The sequence below is a fragment of the Ahaetulla prasina genome, chromosome 4 (genome assembly GCF_028640845.1).
Source record: "Ahaetulla prasina isolate Xishuangbanna chromosome 4, ASM2864084v1, whole genome shotgun sequence".
Classification (NCBI taxonomy): Eukaryota; Metazoa; Chordata; class Lepidosauria; order Squamata; family Colubridae; genus Ahaetulla; species Ahaetulla prasina.
The window spans coordinates 131,112,469-131,137,896 of record NC_080542.1 but is presented as its reverse complement, the minus strand read 5'-3'; the positions used below and the strand labels follow the sequence as shown (position 1 = coordinate 131,137,896).

Below are 25,428 nucleotides of genomic sequence, written 5' to 3'. Positions count from 1 at the left end.
TGTATAATTAGCCATATGTATAAATCTACCGTAATTCATTAATATTAATGAATTAATTAATATTAATTCATAATAATGAATTAATGAGTTAAAGAATGGTTTAATTTGGGAATGTGGGAAACAGAATTTTATCAGAACAGTGTAATAAGCCTTTTTGGAAAAACATGGGTTTTTTTTGCAATTTTTGGCAATGCAAAAAATAAATACTGCAACTGATTTACAGATCTATTCTTATAAAAGATAAATGTTTCCCCATCCAGTCACAGTGCTCATCTCCTTTTTATTAGCTAAGGGACCCAGCATTGATCAAAATCATTTCTGTGGTCATGTGGCCAGCATGACAATACATCAAAGCGCATGGAACACTGTTCATATCTGAAGGCCCAACAAAAAAGATGGAATTCAGGTTTTCCCAGATGTGCCAATATGTTATCTTTAATAAAATGGAACTTTGAGGAAACCCAAGCCTCGGAATTTTCTTTCGTTGGGGGTGTGACTTGGATACCTGACAATCTTCCAATCTGCATAGTAAATTATTACCGGTTCTGTGGGCATGGCTTGGTGGGGTGTGTGCAATGTGACTAGGTGGGCGTGACCAACTTTGTTTTTTACTCTTAAAAGCATTTTTTCTACAACCTCTTCCGCTGAAAGCATTTTTTAACTTTTAAAAGCATTTTGCCTTTAAAAGAAAAAAAAAGCTTCTGATGATCAGGCAACTCAGCTGGGATTGTCAGAGGAGCCTTTTAAAAGCATTTTTTCTACCACCACTTCAGCCGAAGAAGTTGTTAAAAAAATGCTTTTAAAAGCCTCTGACGATTCCAGCTGAGCCGCATGAGCATCAGAGGCTTTCTTTTTTAAATTTTAAAAGCATCTTTTCAGCCAAAAGTTTTTACTTTTAAAAGTAAAAAACAAAACCTCTGATGATTGTGCAGCTCTGCTGGGCATGGGGGAGGGGCAGGGATTTTTGCTACTGGTTCTCCCAATTACCCGCCGCCATCGCTACCGGATCGGGCAATCTGGTCCAAACTGGGAGCATTTCAACCCTGGCCAAGTAAAACAGAGTTATTATTCTTATAAGAATTATATTTTGAAAGCATTTTTAAAAGTGACGCAGCTTAAAATAACGTAATATTAATAATGAGAAAACACCATATTTAACAGATTTCCTTTTTTTTAATTTGTAGTGCAAGAAACATAACCAAGTTAAATCACAGAATCAGTACTAGTTGAAGAATGTGGAAAATTCTCCTATACAGAGGTAGAATCCAGTGCACAAAGCTAAAACAATATCCAACAGTCTAAACAAGACTGAGCAAGGTTTTATGGAATCCACTTGAAATCTTAAGTATCAGACTGTATGTACATACATACAATAAACAGACTATACAATCTTTAAGGTTGTTTAATAAACTTCACAAAATTAGAATAAATTCATTGAAAACTTTACATAAAACAAACTTTTTCTCTTTCTGTCATGCTTTCTCTAAATCCACCTCAATATTTTTTTTTGCTGAAAAAAAAATGTTCTGCAAAATCTCAATAAAGCAATTGTTTTTAGCCATGTAGATCTAGTCCACTTCAATTTAAAGGTGGAAATTCTTTTCTCTCACTTTGCTATTTTCCTGAAATTAAAAGACACTTTTAAAAAAACCCATTTAAAAAAAAGAGAGCAAAGAGTCCTTAACTTAAAGCTCCTTGATTCCAGGCCTTTAAGGGCAGGAATGTGTTCCTTCGTTCCAAAATTAAGCCACATGAATGTATTCTTTCATGAAAATACGGGTATTATGTTGCCTACAACTACCTGTGATCATGGTTTTAAGGCTTAATGGGATCCATATCAATATGCTTGTCTCCTTGTGCTGCTACCGAAACTAATGGAAATAATTCTGGAATATAGTGATAGATGTTTAGCCTAAACAAGATCCTTTATTAAATGCCTGGAAGCTATGAAGTGCAAGGGAGAGTAAGGAGATGCAGGAAGGAAAATTCTTGGTGAAATATGCTTTCTCTGTTTTGCTGAAGCAATACACAAAAAGCAAAACCAACATCATCAAAACATCCCTTGACAAGTGAATCCCAGAAGTCATGATACTGAAGCTGGTTTTGGCTGATTGCTTGGTTTTCTGTATGGCACCTTTCTCACATGTGCAAACTCAATTATTTGTATAGAGCACAAGTACCGTAGATATACGGTATTTGATTTGCTTATCCCATTAAAAGATAGGAAGGATGAAAAACCAGTTTTAAAAAATAATCAACAAAGCAATACAATTTTCTTCACAGTTTGCATTTCGTTTAAATTCCTATAAGCACCTACACTGAAAAAAAACACCTCATCTTTATTCCAAAATCTAATCTGTGATAAAACACTTGTTTTCATTATACACACACACTCTCATGCCCCCGCATGTATTATGCATGTATGGATGTGCATGTGTAACACATACACATATAATTCTTCTCTTTTCTTTTCTTTTTTCTTCTTCTATGGATCCTCAAACAAAAAACTTTTTTTTAGTTTTTTTTTTCTCTTTTATATATAAACAGATTGATTTCCATTTAAAGTAAACATATAAAAAACTTTCAAGGCTATTGCTTGCAACATTAAACCAGGAAGTGAAGAAAATCAACTATTTGGGCCATACAAAAGAAGATTCTTACTCTCACTCTTTCGTTGCATTTCTCTCCCTTGACTCTATCTAATCTCTAAACGTTTAAAAATTAAAAAAAAAAATCTTGCAAAAGAACTATTCTATCTAAAGCAATGTCTGAATGTTGGCCCAAGCTTCACTGTCACCTGAATCCTTTTAACATCTCTGTCTTTACAGTAAGAAAAAATAAACCCATCTGAAAAAAGGTAGGAAGGAAGGCACATGCAACTACATATAATACAAAGCACCAGTACTGAAAATGCACCTCATGGGCAACATCATGACACCGGTTGCTATAAATTAAAAAAGGAGAGAGAGAAAGAGAGAGGAAAATAAAATTATGATCAATCACCTGATCTTATATACTTTGGGTTCAGCACTGTCAATCAATCAGTTTCCCCAAAAATATAGTAAAAGCACACAAGAAACAACAATATCCATAAGAATTAAGAGGCAAAAGGCTAATTAAACAGCTTATGAACAAAAGCACATCAAAAGTGTAGGGGAAAAAGGAACAGGATCTCTAATCAGAGGCTCATGTTGTGCTACCACAGGCACTGCCTTCTCCATGGTTGTTACAGAAGAGAAAGCAAACTCAATCAAAAAACAAAAAAGAATGTGAAACCACTAGAAGATATTGAAGAGGGTCTCAAAATATGTCCAACGTCTTTCTTACAACCTTCTTTTGTGACATTGGTTTTCATGCCGTTATTTCTGTTAAGGGCCTTTATTCTTCCTCCTCCTCTTTAATGATCTTGTATTGGTTTCTGAGGTTTCATCCTCGCTAAGCAGGATATTTTGCAGAAATATTTTTTCAATATTTGCATTTGCCTTCTCCCCATTAAAAACAGAGGAGTCGTAATAAACAACAAAACAAATTTTCTTTCGAAGTTCTTTTTAACGAGTCCCTATAGTTATTCTTGTGTGCTACACAAAAGGGGAGGCACTGTAAAGGCAGATCTAAAAATAAGAAGAAAAAAACCCAGAAAAAATAAATCACCAAAACCAACCCTCCCACCCAAAGTTGATGATAGAAACAGTACTTCTAGAGTCTTGTATCACAGACTTCACTGTTAGGAGATAACCGCAGGAGACCATCGAACTACAGACAGATTGTCTGAACTGACTGCCCGTTTCTTTGCAGATTTCCTGAATTCCTTATATTTATCTTCACACAAGCGAGAAATGGCCTGTAAGAGAATGGAGAATGAGCATACACAATTACTTGATTTGGCAAAACCTCCAGATTCAGAGTAGGTCCTCCACCATTATGACATATCCCAGCATGTGCCAAGATAGTGGTATTTGATGCAGAATATATTCTTATAACACAAATGCATGGGATCCAGTAGCTAAAATATTGAACCAGGACCTGGATCACATTCCAGTTAAGGCAGATGTTTGGATAACTTTGGGCCATTCATCATTTTCTAGCCCAACTTACTCCCAATTTACTCCACAGGATCAAGAAGAAGCAGAAGATGGAATGCTATGGATGCTCCCATAGAAGTGATAGGACATAAATCTATCAAAGAAATCTATCTTTCCTTTCTCCAGGTCTTGAAAAAGCTGAGAAAACCCCACCCTCTTCACCGTACTGCCGAAACACATAATGGTTGTTTGGTTTAAACAGTGGTGAAATCCAATTTTTTTTTTTACTACCAGTTCTGTGGGCATGGCTTGGTGGGCATGGTGTGGCTTGGTGGGCATGGCAAGGGAAGGATATTGCAAAATCTCCATTCCCACCCCACTCTAGGGCCACCCAGATGTGGTATTTGCCGGTTCTCCAAACTACTCAAAATTTCCGCTACCAGTTCTCCAAACTGCTCAAAATTTCTGCTACCGGTTCTCCAGAACCTGTCAGAACCTACTGGATTTCACCCCTAGTTTAAACTTTATAGAATTTCTTTTAAACAGTCCATTTGGAAACCAAGACATGAATGAATCAATAAATTATTCCCAGTATACTCTGCAGAAATCTCTACATGGTTTGGGAAATGAGTAGAGAATAATGGGTAGTATTTTTAACTCTCAAGGTAGCAAATTGGCATCAATCAATACTTTCTGGTGATAACAAATGAAGTTATAATTTGATGCATTTGGGAATTGGTGTAAAATAAAAGGAGGACTTATTGTATTGTTCAAAAGGCGAGATGATAAACTCTCACCTCGAGTTTATATGCTCTTTCCCTGCCGAGAGGTTCTAGAGGAAAACTCAGGTTGTTTGCTTCTGCTAAGGAGCGCAAATCAAAATAATACTTAGCATAAACACTTGAGGGAACATTGATGTTGAACTGCAACAACTCAAGAAATTGGCGTTCCAATTCATTCCTGAGAAATAAAGAAAAGTACAAAATTTACAGTACAAAAATAAAAGTACAAAATTTTTATTTGCCACAACTCATAAGAGGCTGAACTGAGTGAAGCAAAAACAAATAAAATGTAACAGGTTTTTTTTATAGCAAACTCTTTCAAAGTTAAGCTTTCTTCACTTTGTGCTTATCTTCCTTATATGTTTAAATGAAAAAGATGTTCTTTCCTAATCATTAACTATATAATATGATGGAATATTGCACTCTTCACTAGAAACATACCTATCCTATTCTTACTTATGGTTTGCAGGAATTGACAAGTTTTTGCCTGTTTATTTATCAGAATAGAATAGAATTTTTTATTAGCCAAGTGTGATTGGACACACAAGGAATGTGTCTTGGTGCATATGCTCTCAGTATACATAAAAGAAAAGATACGTTCATCAAGAATCATAAGGTACAAACACTTAATGATAGTCATAGGCTACAAATAAGCAATCAAGAAATAATCAATATCAATATAAATCGTAAGGATACGAGCAACAAAGTTACAGTCATACAGTCGTAAGTGGAAGGAGATGGGTGATGGGAACAAGGAGAAGATTAATAGTAGTGCAGATTTACTAAATAGTAATGCAGATTTACTAAATAGTTTGACAGTGTTGAAGGAATTATTTGTTTAGCAGAGTGATGGCATTCAAACTGTTCTTGTGTCTAGTTGTTCTGGTGTGCAGTGCTCTATAGAGTCGTTTTGAGGGTAGGAGTTGAAACAGTTTATGTCCAGGATGCGAGGGGTCTGTAAATATTTTCACAGCCCTCTTTTTGACTCATGCAGTATACAAGCCCTCAATGGAAGGACCAGTATACTGCAATACATTAGAAATGTTAGACATAGACTAAGTTAGTTAAATTTATTTCATTATGACCTAAACCTTAATTCATTTATCCAACAGAATCTAGGTTCAGCTAATTTGGTTGGATCTAACATTGTTTATCTTATGTATTTATATTTACAAGTTGCCCTCAATTTATGACAATTCAATTAATTACCATTCAAAGTTACCACACTGAAAATAGTGACTTATGTCTAGTCTTCACATTTACAACCAGCGCAGCATCTCCATGGTCACATGATCAAAATTATTGTGCTTGGGAACTGGCATATATTTCATCCTAGGATCATGTGATCATCATTCACAACTTTTCCAGACAGCTTCCAACAAGCAAAGTCAATGGGGAAAGTTTGATTTGCTAAATGACTATGTGATTTACCTAACAACTGATCTGTTCTACTCTATTCTGCTCTGTTCTGTTCTGTTCCGACCCATCTCATTCATATTCCATTCCATTCATATTCTATTCCATTCATTCCATTGAATTCATGAAAATTTTAATCTCTTGTTCCCCAATGTTCTTTGTTCCCAAACTGAATTGCCTTTTATTAGTCATACTGCTCTGTATGTCTAGAGGTTATTTTATTTCTAATATTGTAAGCCACTCAGAGTTATTCCAAAATGACATGGGCGGCAAAGAGATTTAATAAATAAATAAATTTCTCAGCCTCTTCAAAAACTTTCTCATTGTATCTGTTATCAAACAAATAAGCAAAGATGGGACAGAACAATAAACTCACATGTCTTCAACTGTGATATCTTTCAGGATCTGACAGTAGTCCACATTCCACACAGCTTGGTCATCCCAAACTTTGGATGCAAGTAGAATTGCGCCAAGCACAATTCTTTTCCAGTTTGATGGACAAATATCTATCTCTGCATAAGTTAGCAATCTTTCAAGATATACCTGAAAAGACATATGAAAGTAAGAGTTCATACATTTCTCTAGCTGAATAGAAATAAAAGGGGGAGGAAATCCAATTATACCCTCTTACCTGAGTGATCTTTAAATGGTAAATTGTTTCCAATTGTACAACCAGTTCATAATATGCCACAGTTCATTAACAACATACACTTAGATTCAACTGTAACCTATAGTTTTCACTGCAGATTTCTGTAAATATTTCAGACTTGGTGTAATAAACAATATTTAAAAATAACCAGCATGATAACTACTTTAAAAGCTTTTCTAGTACAAGTTTACCATGGATGATGTACTGAAGTAGCCTTGATTATTCACTGATCTGCAAACTCCTACATAGAAAACATCTGAAAATCAGCAAAGATGTTAATGCAATCAACATTTAAGAGTAGAAGGCAATATGGGGTGGGGTGGAGAAATCTAACAATGCAATTTTAAAAAGCAGCTGAATTGCATCACAAGGATAGTGATTCTGTAATGTACAAAATGGGCAAGGTTTTATGCCATGATGCTGTAACTCTGCTTTCATCAATCTTCTTCTCTTTGCCTCTCCACAGATTATGTTGTTTCACCACTGCCATTCCCTACAGCTGAAGGCTTTCATTCTGCCATGCCAATGCCCAAGAAGTAATTGTACTGCATAAGCTGACAGCAACAAGAATTGTATATGCACAAAAGTGGAAAGACGTACTGATTCCCACAATGGAAGAGTGGATGAAAAAGTGATGGAGTTTTCCAAGCTGGTGAAATTGACTTATTTTAATTAAAGAAAAGAATTTATCTAGTTTTGTTTCTACCTGGAAATCACTGCTGGATTTTTTTGCTCAAAACTGGGGGGGGTATTCTCAGGTTTGATTAGTCATTGGGTCTTCAGATGATCTAGATCAGGTGCCTCCAATCTTAAGACCTGTAGACTTCAACTCCCAGAATTTCTCAGTAAGTCAGGCTGGCTGAGGAATTCCGGGAGTTGAATTCCACAAATCTTAAAGTTGCCAAGGTTGGCGAATCTTGATCTAGATCAGACCTGTCAAAATGGCAGCCCACTGGCCGGATACGGCCCAGGCAAGCCATACCCACCTTGATTCACAAAGGCAAAAAACATCGCAATAGAGCCCGCGATGCTTTTACGTTTGACACCCCTGATCTAGATGTATGGCTAATAGTGTGCAATATGCCTATGAACTGAATTTACTTGAAACTTGAATTTACTCGTTGAAAATACCTAGACAGCATGAAATCTGAAGGAGGGCAGGAAATACTTAAGCGAAGGTACAATATTGCTGCAAGATGTGAAACAGACCAATTTTTGGTAGTGTCTGGAGCAGAGGTGTCAAACTCGCAACGACATGTCATTGTCACATTACATAATGCAACTTTTCTTCCCTTTGTTAAACTGGGTGTGGGTGTGGCCAGTGAGTGACACATCTGGGCCATGGGTTGTGACTTTGACACCTTTGGTCTAGAGCAGATCTAGGGGGAATATGATTATTGAAGAAAAGAAAATTAGCAAAAAAGAGGGTAAAAGTAGAATGACTACTAGAAGAGAATGTACAAGCCTACATGAAAAGTATAATAGAGCACAGACTTATCTCCCAATATAATGGATAGAAAGTGGCAGTTTTGAATAGCTTTAGAAAATTTACATAGATTATGCAGGGGTGAAATCTAAATTTTTTTGCTACCAGTTCTGTGGGCGTAGCTTGGGGTGCCTGGCTTGGTGGGGGGGTCATGTGACTGGCTGGGCGTGGCTATGTGACTGGGGGATCAAAAGACAGAAACTCACTAACAATGTCCTGCTGGAGCAAGGGTTGGACTAGATGACAGGTCTCCAACCTTGGCCACTGTGGACTTCAACTCCCAGAGTTGAAGTCCACAAGTCTTAAAGTGACCAAGGTTGGAGACTAGATGACCTCCAGGTCCCTTCCAGCCCTGGATTACACTCTGAACCTGCATCTAGTGCCAGGTTTGTATCCCTTCCTTCCTCTCCTCCTTCCTTCCTTCCTTGCCTTCCTCCCTCCTTTCTCTCTCTCTCAAAAATGACCCCCCCACACCCCATTTTTCCTCCCAGCCTACCTGAAGCCTGCTAGCCACACCCAAAAATGGGGGGGGAGTCCATTTTTCCTCCCAGCAGGCTTCAGGTTTCAGGCAGCCTGCTGGGAGGAAAAACGGACTCCCCTCGTTTTTTGGCTAGCACCCAGCTGAGCCGCGCGATCATCAGAGGTGTTTTTTTTTTAACTTTTAAAAGCTTTTTTTTTGGCAGAAGAAAATGTGCTTTTAAAAGTAAAAAACAACAACAACCCTCTGATGATTGCGTGGCTCAGCTGGGGCGGGGGGGGGAGGGCAGAGATGTTTGCTACCGGTTCTCCAAACTACCTGCCGCCATTGCTACTGGATTGGGTGATTCGGTGAGAACTGGGAGCATTTCACCCCAGAGATTATGCTTATTTATGAGCCGCGGCGGTGCAGTGGTTAGAGTGCAGTACTGCAGGCTACTTCAACTGACTGCCGGCTGACTGCAATTTGGCAGTTCAAATCTCACCAGGCTCAAGGTTGACTCAGCCTTCCATCCTTCCGAGGTGGGTAAAACGGGGACCCAAATTGTTGGGGGCAAGAGGCTGATTCTGTTAACTGCTTAGCGAGGGCTGTAAAAGCACTGTGAAGCGGTAGATAAGTTTAAGGACTATTGCGATTGCTATGACTGTCTTTTTCTCATAATATTAAAACCAAATTTAATTGTAAGAATTTAATGAAAATCATAGATAGTCACTCATCATGCTGTCCTTTCTCTGATCTTTTTTTGCTATCTTTTCAAGCAAATTATAAGCTCACTGACCATTTCAGCTATAAAAAATTCTGCTGGATTTAACAGAGGGTTATGCAAAGGCAGTTCTGAATTGCAGAAATACCATTTTAACTTCATTAGCTAGAAAGGGATTAACATCTAATTCATTTTAATAATTAAATTATAAATTTCCATCAGTTTCTACTACTTACCATGAATTTAAAGCAAGTCAGAACAATCCTCATTGGAATAAATGAGGAAAAATGCATGAGAAACTTGATGCCTTAGTCTAGAAAACCACCTTTTGAAAATACTCTAATTTAATGCTAACTTTGTAATAGGTAGAGGGCTATTATGTGTATGCTAAACAATTCCAATAATTTACAAACACAGCCACAGATAGCAGGATTTAAATATACAATAAAGGTAAAGGTTCCCCTCACACATACGTGCTAGTTGTTCCCGACTCTAGCGGGCGGTGCTCATCTCCGTTTTAAAGCCAAAGAGCCAGCGCTCTCCGAAGACGTCTCCGTGTGTCATGTGTCCAGCATGACTCAATGCCAAAGGAGCATGGAATGCTGTTACCTTCCCACCAAAGGTGGTCCCTATTTTTCTACTTGCATTTTGTTACATGTTTTCAAAGTGCTAGGTTGGCAGAAGCTGGGACAAGTAACGGGAGCTCACCCCGTTACGCGGCACTAGGGATTCGAACCACTGAACTGCTGACCTTTCGACCGACAAGCTCAGCGTCTTACCCACTGAACCACCACATCCCATTCAAATATACAATAGTGGGAATTTATTCTGAAGTGAGAAGAGCCATCTCTGGTTTGGCTCTTCTTGGATTACCTACATGCAATCAGATACACTTTTTCTGTTCATTTAAAGTTTGAGATGGAAGGGAATAGCCTGAAGAGGAATGGAAAATAGCCTTACTTCTGCAAATTCAGTTCTTTCATAAACATTATCCCCAAAGACGGTGCTCTTTTCTGCAATAAGTTGCCAAATGTTTCAAAACTATTTCAGTCGCAATGGAATATAACAGGAAACTCCTATCCTAGATTCAACCTTTTAAACCTCAGACTCCTACATGGGCCAGTTATTCCAGCAGTCCTTCAAATAAATATCAGTTGTTGTTAATGTCCTTGAAAGTTGTCCAATACTGTTTGCTGGAAGCCATGCTGATGTATACGCAAGTTCAGAAATATAGAGTTTCAACCTATAACATCTTTTGGATCCTGCGTATTGAAAACCCACTCCCATTTGTATAATATCAATCAAAAGGCAGTAACAATACCACTTTGCAGAATCAAGAGATAATCTAAACCAGGGTGGTTTTAAGCAGACTGCTTTACTATATACAATGGTGGTTACAATTCTCTTTCGGAGAGAAATGGGATTTTTTTACAGCCTCTGCCAAACAGGGAGTTGTTATCTTTTAAGGCCAGTATTTCACCACTGAATTATGGTTCTCAACAAAAATCAAGGCTGAAGGGAAAATAATGAAGTAAAATATTTTTTTAATGGTAACATCTGTTGTGTGTGGAAGTTCCCTAACTCACTGAAAAATAAATCTATGACCTTTCTAACTATTCCTCCTATGGTTTATGTATCTATTTTGTTTTATTTATTTTAAATTTCGGTCAAATAGAAGATGGCAAAAACAGTATTTTTCATCCCCCATTCAGGGGTGAAATCCAGTAGGTTCTGACAGGTTCTGGAGAACTGGTAGCAGAAATTTTGAGTAGTTCGGAGAACCAGTAGAGGAAATTTTGAGTAGTTGGGAGAACCGGAAAATACAGCTTCTGGCTGGTCCCAGAGTGGGTGGGAATGGAGATTTTGCATCCCCTGCCACGCCCACCAAGCCACACCACACCCACAGAACCAGTAGTAAAAAAAATTGAATTTCACTACTGCCCCCCATTCCTTTATTCTTCAAACACCCCTGTAATAAGATTAGGGTTAGAATTTGAGTTGTTTAAGTAATTTCTGTATGATGCATCTATATGCAATATTCTATATTCCATTTTGAGATTACAATATTTAGTACATCAAGTCAATGACGTGAATTAATATCGTAAAAACAATTAAACTTCAAAAACAAAATGAAAATCAAAATAAAATAGTACATAAAATTGTGACCTGCCCAGAATCCCTCTATGAGGGAAATGGGCGGATTCTAAATTAGATAAATAGTTAATAAATAAAAATATATAAAACATGGCATCAAGATAAAATCTAGATAGCTGTCTAAAACAGCTTCTGTGAAAAGAAGACTAAAAGTTAAAAAACATATAATCCAAATATGTACTAAAGAGTACATGGACCAGTGTGGTCAGATTAGACTTCCCCAAGAAGAGGCACCATTGACAAATCGGGAATATACAGTATCACAGAAGTGAGTATACCCCCTCACATTTTGTAAATATTTAAATATAGCTTTTCATGTGACAACAGTGAAGAAATGACACTTGGCTACAACGTTAAGTAGTGAATATACAACTTGTATTACAGTGTAAATGTACTGTGCCCTCAAAATAATGCAACACACAGCCACTAATGTCTAAACTGGTGGCAACAAAAGTGAGTACGCCCCTAAGTGATAATGTCCAAATGGGACCCAAGTAGCTGTTTCCCTACCCTGGTATCATGTGACTCATTAGTAATACAAGTTCTCAGGTGTATTTAAGATATACTTAAATATTTACAAAAGGTGAGGGGGTGTACTCACTTCTGTGATATACTGTATGATTTAAAGCTTACTATTGTACAGTTCTCAAGACATAGTAGGGTCAAAAAGCATCCACAAAATATGCACTTGTTCGTTCATGGGAAGAAATCAGGAGTGAAATGCTAATGGTTCGGACTGGATCATGTGATCTGGTAGTGATCGTAGCTGCTGGTTCAGCGATCCGGTAGCGATGGCGGAGCAAAGTTCCGCCCACACACCCGGTGTCACTACTTCCTGGTTCTAACCAGGAAGTAATGTGTTTTTTACCTTCTGTGCATGCGCAGAAAGTTTTGCGCATGCGCAGGTCTGTGAACACATGTGACACGCATGTGGGTGCATGCACTTCCAAACCAGTAAGGAAGGTAAGTAGATTTCAACTCTGGAAGAAATGTACCACTCTGAAGGCAGCAACAGCCCCTACTGGTTGGCCACATATCTTCCCAGGCCATCAACCTCTCTGAATTCTCTGAATTAAACTGTCACTTAATCTGCAATCTAGTCCAAGCAAGAACCAATTACAAAGCTTGGCAACTTTGATGATGATGGAAAAGAGAAGTAGAATGGAGGTGACATCTAGTTTCATAGCTTCTGAGAAACATTTCTCGTGATTTGTAAAACTGTTGATTCAACATCTTTACAAACCAAAGGGAACTCTTAACATAGGAACAGAACCAAGGCAAGATATCATCTCTAACTTTAATTCTCTAATGTGATCCACAAGAATGGTATGGTTGCTTTTATCCAAAATTGCTATGATATCACCAAGAAAAAGGAAGCATTCCCTATTCCCTCTTCTTGAGAATTTATCTATCCAGAACAATAAATGTGGTCTTCATGTTATGATCCAGACCCAGATCCAGATCAAAATAGATCTAGAAAATCAAGTGTTTGGATTTGTTATTTTAATTAAAGGGGAGGGGGCACTCTGTTAAAGGTTAGCAAAAGCCCAAAGGAGACATGATGCTTGTCACACAGTTTGAAAGAGCAGCTGTTTTTCTTTTTTAATAGAAGACATGAAGATAGAGAATGTAAGCTAGATTGGAGCCATTGATTTAACCTTTTGCGACCCCAGTTATCTCAACAAAAATGAAATCTCCTCATAAATAGTAACTGCAAATGTGGAATGGGGATCTAGTTTCAACGATTTCACGTTCCTTTTTCTTATGTGCCATCGTTCCAATCTGCTCTCTTTTTCCTAGCTACTTTATTTAAAGAAGTGCTATAACGATGAAATACACCTCCAAATGCTCCAAAGCTTACCAGTTATTGAGCTTGCCTGTTAGAAAAAGTATTTTGGAAATAACTTGTGTAAATCATATAACATGTTTCCCAAACTTCCTTAAAAATAAAATTATTATTTAACTTGAGAACCTTCAAAACCAATTATTTCTCCAGAAAGGAGGAAAGGAAAGGTTTGTTTAAATGCTACAGGGAAAAATATGAAATTTAAGAATTGAACTACAATGCTATATTGCAAAAATCAAATAAACTCAGATATCATTATTACAGTCTTTGACAAGTCTTTATAATAAAAAAAAACCAGAAACAGTTTAATGCAACAATTAATTATCAGGAGAAAAACAATAAAGTCAGTAAAATAAAATAACATATATACTTAAAAGCTTTGTACAACTGTATGACTTAATATTAAGATATTTGGCCATCTGGTATATGAGAATAAAGTCAGAATCCCTTAAAATTAATAAACAAAATTTATCAGTATGGCCCACAGATTATTGGGGAGATCAGGGCAAATATTGCACTTAATATAGATAGCAAAATAAAACAGGGTTAAAAAGATTTTGGACTGTGAATCTCAGAAAGAAAGATAGCTGAAAATATTTAGTCTGCAGTTGATAGGTGAATATTTAGGAAAAGTAAGAACTGTTGAATCTACCCACCAAAACCCCTCTGTGGGGTAGTTTGGCTGTTTTAAAAATTTGATAAATAAATAAAAAGACAAGGAAAATAGTGAGCAAATGTTAAGTATATTCACAGTACTGTATATGAAAGCTAAAAGTATCTGTAAGTATTTATATGTATCTTGCCTCACCTGCAACATCTATTTTATACATGAAGTCATGGGTAGGTGAATCTGATATGTGATCTTAACTCCAAATATAAATCTTAAACTGAGGATCTAAAATTAGTTGTGTTTTAAGGATTTCAACTATGATCTTTTGTATACTCACCAGGGTGACAATAGCACATTCGGCAGTTAGCTGAGCAGCACTGAACAACGTCCGAACAAAGCGATAAATCTGCTTTTGTTCAGGTTCATGTTTGTCATAATCGGGTGGCACTTCGGATTTCTGGGGAAATAATATTATTTTAAAAAATGAGAATATGTTACACATAATTTGGAAAGAAGTGGCAGATGTAAAGGGCAGAGAAGTAGCAGAACCCATATTGTAAATTCCAAATTTTTGTTACTGTCCTTATGTCAGTGAGTTTTACCGAAAGGGGGTGGAGATTTTCATCAAAAATATCTAGGAGCATTGTTCCATCTACGTCCCTAGAAGAGGGGAAAGAAAAGAAAAGAATCAATGGTAATTTTACTGAACAAACAGAAATGGAAAGAAACACTTCTTGAAGTCCTATAAAAATAGCTGATCTAGAATACTATATTGAAAAGTAGACTTTCTACATTTGTCCATGGAAAACTACTGGGGGTATGCCAGGACTGGAAAAGAATGAATCAGTCCTCACTTATGTACCAAGCTATTTAGACGTGAAGGACATTTGCAAAAACAAAAATATAGATAGAGTTAAGCTCTCCAGATGCTACAGCCTGTCAAGCAAAGAAATATGGCACTTAGTTAAACTCACTCTACAACAGAATACAAGAAAGGGTAAAATCTCTTTATTCAAAAAATGAAAGTTGTTTTGAAATTTTAAAATAAAATTTAATAAAATAAAATGAAAGAGTGAGTCTCAAGGACATCTTACTGACCAGACAGGGGAAAAACAGTACAGCTTTTCCTTTCTTTCTTTCAATTCAATGGTGGGTTTTTTAAATAGATTGGTATATACCCTTTTTTGGAATCCAAAGCTATTTCCAACCCAATCCTATGACCCTAAAGAAGCTTGGAACCATCACTGAATGCATCGTTTTGCTTTACTTACATATTGTCTCCCCTATCAAACCAAGGGATGGGAGGGATGGAGGATAGGAACAAGAATGCACTTTAAAGAATAATTTATCAAAAAAGCACTAAAGCACTTTAAACTTTCTGCCATCCATTGCTTTCATTATATGCCAATGTAAGTAGAAATACTAAAATATAATTATGGGGTCAGTTGCCACACAGGAGCGCTTTATTCTATCCGACAGAATAATTGCTTAGCAGGAGTGGTTGCCTTTATAAACTGCTGGTGAGCTTTGTTCAATCAGCATGTAGCTGATGATCACAGCAGGAAGAATGGAAGGTAAATTAGACTTTTGGTTGACCATAGATGATCTCTCTTACATGGGTAGATCGTTACTGATTAGGGAATGTTACAATACTTGCAAGGTAACAGTAGAGGGCACATTTACATCAGTCTGCGACAAGGATAATCAGATTCAGAAAACTTCTGCTCGTTTTTTTGAAAATACTAGTCTTCTCTGTTGACTACTCATGTTCAATTTTTCTCCCAAGTCCTCAAAATTACGGTCACAGCACCCGTCTTTAGGTCGTATTTTGTACCCTACGTAAGTACCCTACGTAAGTACAAAAGGTACTGTAGGGTACAAAATACCCTACAGTAAATGGGGGCAGAAGAATCTTGAAAGGAGAGGAAGATTATAGGGAGTGTAAGTGTATCTTCTGTCCACCCTCCACGGATGCTAGTTCAGTAACATTTATGTTTGCAGAGGTACAAATGTTGGACAAAACTTCCACTTGGAAGATGGGATTCAAGTGAATTTAAAAAGGTACTCCTTTGAAATGAGATCAGTGGGAAGTCCATATAATTTCATGGCAGAAGGACAGAAGCGACTTGGAGAACTAAAGGATTTTAGAGGTCTATGTTTTCCCACAGCTGCCAGTTACGGTATGTCTGCCATCAACTATGAGCATCAATGTCTACAAACAATACCTAAGCTGCCTAGTAGGCGCCACAATCTACTTGATATCTTTTAACAAATTAAATGGATAAGTGTAATCTAAGGTGGTTAAAAAAGTGGTCAAGACAAACAACAAAAGAAACAGGAAGTCTTCCAGCAGGATCCATCCTAACGGTCTGTCGGTCTGTCTGTCTGTCTGTCTGTCTGTCTGTCTGTCTGTCTGTCTGTCTATCTATCTATCTATCTATCTATCTATCTATCTATCATCTATCATCTATCTATTTTATTTATTTATTTTGTCAATCATATATAAGATAACAGGTAAAAGTATAAATGTAATTTGGATACATGAAAAGAGTAAGTAAAAGGGAGTATTAGGACAGGGACGGTAGGCACGCCGGTGCACTTAGACACGCCCCTTATAGACCTCTTAGGAATGGGGTGAGGTCAACAGTAGACAGTTTAAGCTTAAAGTTTTGGGGGTTTGGGGAAGAAACAACAGAGTCAGGTAGTGCATTCCAGGCATTGACCACTCTGTTACTGAAGTCACATTTTCTGCAATCGAGTTTGGAGCGGTTTACCTTGAGTTTGTATCTATTATTTGCTTGTGGTTGAAGCTGAAGTAGTCATTGACAGGTAGGACATTGTGGTAGATAATTTTATGTATTATGCTTAGGTCAGACTGAAGTTGGCGTAGTTTAAAATTTGGAGTCTGGTGGCATAAGGTTTTTTATTGTGGGTAGAGGAGTAGAGGACTAGAAGAGGTAACCTCAAGCAATTTGTTTTTTGCTCAGTTGATGTTTGGTGACTCTGTCCACCAATCCCACAATTAATTATCGGGGGAGGGGGGGAGGGAAATAGCAAAGGCAATAAAATAAAATGGCACATCTAATTAAAATTATATTAGAGGGAGCTATATATTAGAGGGAGCTCCTTGTGGCTCCCATATAACACCCCTCCTGCGTAATCTGCACTGGCTCCCAGTGGTCTTCCGGTTCACTTCAAGGTACTTGTTATCACCTTTAAAGCGCTCCATGGCTTAGGGCCAGGATATTTACGGGACCGCCTACTGCCACCATTAGCCTCTCACCGACCAGTGCGCTCTCACAGAGAGGGCCTCCTTCGGATACCGTCAGCTAAACAATGTCGGCTGGCGACCTCCAGGGGGAGAGCCTTCTCTGTGGGGGCTCCTACCCTCTGGAACGAGCTCCCTCTGGGGCTTCGTCAACTCCCCGACCTCAGGTCCTTCCGCCGCGAGCTGAAGACGTTGCTGTTTCGAAGAGCAGGACTAGCGTGAACGTAGTTTTAAATTGGGTTTTAAATCAGGGATTTTAAACGGGGTTTTAAATTTGTATTTAAAAGTTTTAGGCCATCAATTGAATTAATTTTCTATTCTTTTTGCTGTTTTATATGTATTATATATTTTCTGTTGTTTTATTGGTTGTGAACCACCCTGAGTCCTTCGGGAGATGGGCGGTATACAAATATAATAAATAAATAAATAAATAAATAAATAAATAAATAAATAAATAAATAAATAAATAAATAAATAAATAATAAATAAATAAATAAATAAAAGCTTTGCACAACTGTATGTGCATGTGTCAATATTCCAAATCTGATCACCAGTACTCATCAACATCAGAGAGATCTATGCATCTTAAGACTTACTATACAAATGGCAAAATGTGAATAAGAACGTTGGTTTTGAAGGATATCCATATAATTTACTGTTAGAGTCTTGTCTATGTCTCCTTTGCACTTCTGTATTCTATCTACTGATTTTGTCAAGATTCTTTAAAATAAAATAAAAGTTACAATAAAAAACTATACAAGGAAGCATGAAGGTTCCTTATTTTGGGATTTGGGATTATGGAACTAAATGGACATGATCCATTATGTGGGTGTTTCCTCAACACTGACCATCACTGGTCACCCAGAACAGGGGTCTCCAACCTTAGCAACTTTAAGACTTGTGGACTTCAACTCCCAGAATTGAAGTTGAAGTTGAAGTCCACAAGTCTTAAAGTTGCCAAGGTTGGAGACCCTGACCCAAAACACCCCTGTGTGGGAAGAATGTGTGTTTCAGTTCTGATTACAACACATCCAAGGCTACATATGCAATAGCACTGAATATTCACATAAAGTGTCCCTGCTTTGCAAACTTTCTTATAAGGCAGTGAAATTTTTAAAAAAAGGAAAAAACAATGAATTGAACTATTTTCCAATTCAAATTTACCTGTTTTTGATATGGTAGTATATTGCAAGAGCTACACTGTAAAAGAAAATGCAGAGTTAGTGTCTTAATACATATTGAATATCTTGCATCTTAACATTATGTTTTATAACTAAGTCAAATTTCTAATGGGCCCTTCAACCATTTTTAAAAAAATCAAAAGAGAGAATGTAGATCAATAAAAGCAACAAAAAAGGATAAGCTGTCGCAAACTGTACTGAATGCATCAACTATGCAGGCCAAGATAAAGGCGTTTTATTGCCTGAAAACCCAGTAATTTTTGTTAGCATAGGTGACTATATAAATTTGATTAAATAAACAAACAAAAATTGTTTTAAATGGATATTTTCTTCCCTCACTCCAAGTATAGATGACTGGATTGACAACTGCATTTTAGTTTAATGTTGATAATATTACAAGATACGGCAACAAGCATAGGGAGCAAGGAAGTTAGGTACAGGTAGCCCTCAACTTACGACCACAATTGACCTCCAAATTTATGTTGCTAAGTAAGAAACAAAACTCACTTAAGTGAGTTTTGCCCCATTTTACAACTCTTCTTGCCACAGTTGTTAAGTGAATGACTGCAATTGTTACATTGGTAACACTGTTGTTAAGTGAATCTGGCCTTTCCACTGACTTTGCTTGATCGCAAAAGGAAAATCATATAACCCCGGGACACTGCAACCGTCATAAATATGAGACAGTTGTCAAGCATTCCAACTGTAAATCACATGACTATGGGGATGCGGTCATAAGTATGAAAAACGGTCATCAGTCACTTTTTCCAGTGTCGTCGTTACTTTGAACAGTCACTAAGTGAACTGTTGTAAGTTGAGGACAACCTGTAGCTGACTTTATGAGTTGTTGTGCTGATAAAACAGGTAGTATTCAGGCTATTATTATATCTATAAAAAATTAGGCCAATTGTACCTATAAAATAAAGAGTTTTAAAGGAAGAATTTAAAGGAGAGATGGACATTGAGAGCACATAAAAATGTAAGAATTTTTAAGAAGCATATTTGGCAAAAGAGTTGCCACAATTATCTGTAGCTCTGCAGCTTAAACGCAGGTGAATAGATTATAAAAACGAATAGAGTAAGCTTTGAGGATGCAAAAAGGACCCAAAAATGAAAACAAGAAATGAAACAAAGTGAAGCAATAGTAGATTGTTTTGCAGAAAACTAAACAATTTCAGGAGAGAAATAGAAATGACAAAACAACAAGATCTGAAAGTGGGGAAGCTCTAAAAATAAAGGAATTAATAGATAAAGGAAAAACATTTTATCAGAAGAGCTTTACAAAATAATCATAATTCTATGATGTATAAATTAAGGCAGGGGTGAAATCTACAAATTTTCTCTACTGGTTCTGTGGGCGTGGCTTGGTGGCCAGATGACTGGGTGAGTGTGGCCAATAACAATAAATAATAAAAATAATAAACCAAGTATACAAAACAATAAGAGGTACCAAAAATCAACTTTCACACTTTACACGCACACAACACAACGTAACACCAACACAACTGACTCACACCCAATGTAAAAGCAACTGCACTTCACCCAAAATGGCCCCTGCAACAAACAGGAACCTCAGCCACAAAAAGCTCAAAAACCAACTTTCACACTTTACACACACACACACAACACAACTGACTCACACACACACACAAAATGCCACATACAGCTTTGTGAGATTTTGTGTGTTTGTGTAGTTAAGGGTGAAACACTACAGAAACACACCAAATCTCAGAAAGCTGCACAAATATTTTATTTTATTATTTTATTTTATTTATATTTTTTAGATCTCTAAGGTCTCCAACCTTAGTATCTTTAAGGTTTGTGGACTTCAATTTATTTATTTATTTATTTATTTTATTTATTTATTTTGTCACACAGTATATATAAGCATAAGTATGAAATATTCCCAAAGTTCCTCAGCCAGCAAAGCAGGCAGATTCAGTTGCTCACTGAGGAGATGGATTTTAGGCAGGCAGATTCAGTTGCTAGCTGATGCAACTGATGTAAAGCATGGCTTTGCCAGCCCGAAAGGAATAGCAGTAAGGTAAGTGGGGAGGGGGCAATTAGGTGGGCATGGGCTGTTGTAAGAGGTTGTTAAAAATGATTTTAAAAGCCTGATCAGGCAACTCATCTGGGATCGCCAGAGGAAAAAAAGATTTTAAAAGCTCCTCTGACGATCCCAGCTGAAGTTTCCTTATTGCAGCCCAGGACCTCTTAAAATAATTGTTTTAACAAGCTCTTCGGCTGAAGAGCTTGTAGCAAACATGTTTTTTAAGGTTCTAGTGATGAGGAACTCAGCTGGGATCGCCAGAGGAGCCTTTGAAAATCTTTTTTTTAAAAAAAAGAGTTTAAAGGATTCTGACAATCCCAGCTGAGCCGTGGGATCATCAAAGGCTTTTTTTTTTACTTTTAAAGGCATTTTTTCAGCTGAAGAAAAACTGCTTTTAAAAGAAAAGAAAAAAACCCTCTGATGGTGGTGCGGCTCAGCAGGGGCAGGGGGCGGGGCCAGGGATTTTTGCTACAGGTTCTCTGAACCATCAGCTGCCATCGCTACCGGATCGGGCGAGCCGGTCTGAACCGGAAGCATTTCACCCCTGAATTAAGGCAATAGAATGTTTCAGTTATATTATAATTTGTCTTTCATGGGGTTTCAAAAATCATTGGAAGAAATATCTGAAAATTCATACCATTTTTTAGAAAAGCAATATATTTAAAATCTGAATGCTAAAAAGCTGTGAGACACAACTGTGCAAAATAAAAAAATATAGAGAACGCTACTCTGATTTTGCGGTTTTTGGCTTGGTGTTTGGTATTTGCAACCACATAAAGATTAAAACTTTGAGCCAATTATCAAAGCTTTGACTGCTATTGGTGATATCTGTGCCACACACAAGCACAACTAAAAATGATGGGAACTATTCCTTGATGGTACATCTGTATCCATCAAGGCACTCTTAACGACCTTCAACCCTGCAATAAAAAAAGGAAGCGGTTATCAAAACAACCAGGCAGTTCCAAAAGTATCTCAGCATTTGAAAATTAAAAAAAAAAGACCAAAAAAATGCATCAGAAGAAACTACAGTAAGTAGAACCTTAGATCCATCCAAGGACACAAAAATTGTTTTGTATATTGTTAATTAAAAGAAAAAATATATTGCAGCTGTGGCAGTAACAAACAGGAAGGAAGTCAAGAAGAAAATATGTCTGAACTTATTTAACAGACATCCAAATGCTGTCTTCCCTAAAACAGTTGCCAATTTTAAAATTATATATTTTAAAACTTCAGCTGCAACTTTACCACAATAGGCAAACTTTCAAGAAGAAAACTTCTCTAATTTAAGCTATAAGGATGTGTAGCAACATATTTAGGGCCCTCTATATCCTTAATTACATTTGAAACTGAAGGAGAAGTGAGGAAAAATGTATTTTTCCCAAGTCTCAATCCTAACCATTTCACTCATTTCCAGTGCATGAAATCTGCAGCTATACCCCAGAATATTTCTGCAACCACTTACACATAACCTTAAAAATTCTAATTTGGACCAGAATTTCCGTTATTAAGCAATGTGGTTACAAAGGATGGTATCATGTGACAGTATCGCTACACGATGGTGCACTGGCAATCCCCACTTTGGTCCTTAAATGAATCCGGTCATTAGGTGAGGATCCACTTCAATCCAAGCCATTCCTGGCTTGGATTGTCCTAGTTCCAAGTTTTAGTAAGGTAAGGAAATTCTTCCTCTTCAATTCCCCCATTTAATTACATTCCTGCTATTTCTGCCCTTTTGGTGGGTCTGCATTCCACCACTTCTGCCACCCTGCACTCTGCTGCCCTCCACTTGGGTGGCTATGCTGGGTCCATCTTACCTTCACCATTTTCTTCCCTCCACTGTTGACAATGTCCCTGGCTTTTCAGAAGGCAGCTGCTGGTCATTCCAGAAGCCATGCCTATCTTTGTCTAAGGCAGATGGAAAAGTCATGGAGTTTAGGGTAGCCAAAAAGGCAGAGAGGATAATGGTAAAGGCAGGAAGAAGAATTGAAGTGTCCATGTGGATGTAAATGCGGGTGGACTGCCAAGTACCCAAATTTTGATTATGTGACTGTGGGCATGCCTCAATGCCATAACTCCATGGACTCTGTCATGAGTACTATTCATTTGGCATTGTCATAATTTTATGTATGACAATCCATATTAGGTGTTCCATTTTCTAGAATGCTATTGCTGGAAACAATATTCAGAAACAATGCAAAGTTCTCTCTCTCTCTCTCTCTGTGTAATTTTTTTTTCCAGCAATGGAATGCTGTTGTACCTACCATTTAATTGTATACTTGAGGTTGGGCTGACTGACTGTACTGTCATCCAGAAAAATAGTAGAACAGGAACTGTATTTCCTTCTCAATTGACCAGGAGGATGCTAGGAAAAAAAAAGAAAGAATATTAAAATAAAAAAAACCAGTACCATTAATGTAATGCCAACGTCATTTCTTCCTAGAAAACAATAATTCAATAAATAGCTTCTCTCGGTCTCCAGCAGATGCCTGGATATATTCAAGTCAATATAACCTGGCAAAAATCAAGAGAGAATAACACAGTAGTTACACTTTCTTTGCTCTTTGTACAGATCAAAAGATTATTTGCAATATTATCAGTCTGTGCTCCAAAGTTGTCACGTGCTGTATCGCAGCTTTCCCCCCCTTTGCTAAAATGGGGTTTGGCGTGACACATCTGGCCCACTGGCCGCAAGTTTGACACCCCTGCAATAAGGCATGTTTAAGCCAATTTTAATGTAATGTGCCATCTTAACCATTACATGAAATTTGGCCCATTACATTTTTTAGGACACAGCTTTCTACTTTGCCAATTACAGAATCATAAGGAACATGTTTTACTTCAACCCTGCCTAAGGCCGTATTCTCTAATCATAGCACATAATCAGCTGCTGAACAACATTTGCTTGGAAACCTCCAGTGATGGAACTTCCATGACTTTTAAGAGATAGGATTAATACTGGTAATTTTCAGATCCAATATTTCATGTTTAGATCTTTCTCTTTTGGCAGCTGGAGCACATTGCTGGCTCATGCTTAATTGAACAATATACCTAGGGGCTATGAGATTGGGGGAAGATGGCATAGATTTGCTATTCACTTGATTCCATGAGACACTACGCAATGTCAGCACCCTTCAGCTTGCTTTTCCCCTTTCTAAAAATTGCTAAAAGTTAAAGAAATCTGGAATATTGACACAAGTAATCTACAACTTGCAAACAGTTCATTTAGTGACTGTTCAAAGTTACAGGGGCTCTGAAAAAGTGACTTATGACCGTTGCCGTTATAAGGGTCACATGATCAAAATCTGACTGCTTGGCAACCGACTCACATTTATGACGGTTGCAGTGTCTTGGGGTTAAGTGATCACCTTTTGCGATCAAGCAAAGTCAATGGAGAAGCCGGATTCACTTAACATCTGGGTTACTAACTTAATAACTTCAATGATTCACTTATCAAATGTGGCAAGAAAAGTTGTAAAATGGAGCAAAACTCACTTAACATATTTCTCACTTAGCAACAGGAATTTTGGGCTCAATTTGTGGTCCTATATTGAGGACTACCTGTACAATCATAGAATAGTGTGAAAATATTGTAATCCCCCTACTGCTAAAGATGGAAATGACTTCTGTTTCTCCATGTATTACTTATGAACATATCGCAAAGATATTCCTCCACAAAAGAATCTGACCCTAAATTTCATCAAAATAATAGTAATAAAACACACAAAAGTTGAGACCATATGCAGTTCATCTTATACTTAATTGAGCCAATATTCTATTCAAATAGTCATCATTTTAGATAGTTAAGAACTTTCCCCACTAATCCAGATTCTAGTCTATTCTCTTTCAGGGAAATTCACTGGGAAGATTTGGGTCAGCCTTTCCCTTTTGCTTAATCTATCTCACAAGGTTTTTGTGATGCAGATAAATAAAAGGAGATTCTTTAAGCTCTTGGAGAAAAGGTGGGAACCAATTGAATAAAAGATAAATAATAATAGTGTAATAATCAGTCTCATATCCTAATATAAAAGCACTTGAAATAGTCTGATATGTAAACAGTAACACTCAGTCAATCAGTGGTGAGGAAATCTTTTTTTTTTTATTTGTCAAGCATATATAAGATTACAGATATAAGTATAAACATGATTATGAATACATGAAATGGGTACGAATAAATGGGGACATTAGGACAGGGATGGTAGGCACGTTGATGTGCTTAAGCACGCCCCTTACAGACCTCTTAGGAATGGGGTGAGGTCAACAGTAGACAGTCTAAGGCTAAAGTTGTGGGGGTTTGGGGATGAAACCACAGAGTCAGGTAGTGCATTCCAGGCCTTGGCCACTCTGTTACTGAAGTCGCATTTTCTGCAATCGAGTTAGGAGCAGTTTATCTTAAGTTTGTAGCTATTGTATATTGTTGTGGTTGAAGCTGAAGTAGTCATTGATAGATAGGACATTATAGCAGATAATTTTATATACTACACTTAGGTCAGACTGAAGGCTGTTCTAAATTGCCTAAGCCCAAAATTTCAAGTCTGGTGACATAAGGTATTCTGTTGCAAGCCAAGGAGTGGAGGACTCTTCTCGTGAAATATCTCTGGACTCGCTCAATTGTATTAATGTCCGATATGCAATGCGGTTTCCAGACAGATGAGTTGTATTCAGAATTGGTCTAGCAAACGTTTTGTATGCTCTAGTTAGCAGTACAGTATTACCAGAGAAGAAGCTACACAAGATTAGGTTAAGAACTCTTAGTGCCTTTTTGGCAATGTTGTTACAGTGG

The 25,428-nt window shown here is 37.3% G+C and overlaps 1 protein-coding gene across 2 annotated transcripts in view; it reads right to left on the bottom strand.

Moving 5' to 3' along the window:
* Positions 1–1,159: 1,159 nt before the first annotated feature.
* Positions 1,160–25,428, bottom strand: part of CCNY (cyclin Y) — a 138,142-nt gene continuing 113,873 nt past the window's right edge. For both annotated transcript variants that reach the window (XM_058180989.1, XM_058180990.1), the window contains exons 4-10: positions 22,910–23,010; positions 18,579–18,614; positions 14,749–14,806; positions 14,484–14,603; positions 6,597–6,763; positions 4,820–4,982; positions 1,160–3,841 (exon numbers count right to left, since the gene is read on the bottom strand). In XM_058180989.1, the coding sequence (XP_058036972.1) occupies positions 3,725–3,841; positions 4,820–4,982; positions 6,597–6,763; positions 14,484–14,603; positions 14,749–14,806; positions 18,579–18,614; positions 22,910–23,010 (762 nt within the window). In that variant the 3' untranslated portion in view covers positions 1,160–3,724. The remainder of the gene's footprint in view (positions 3,842–4,819; positions 4,983–6,596; positions 6,764–14,483; positions 14,604–14,748; positions 14,807–18,578; positions 18,615–22,909; positions 23,011–25,428) is intronic.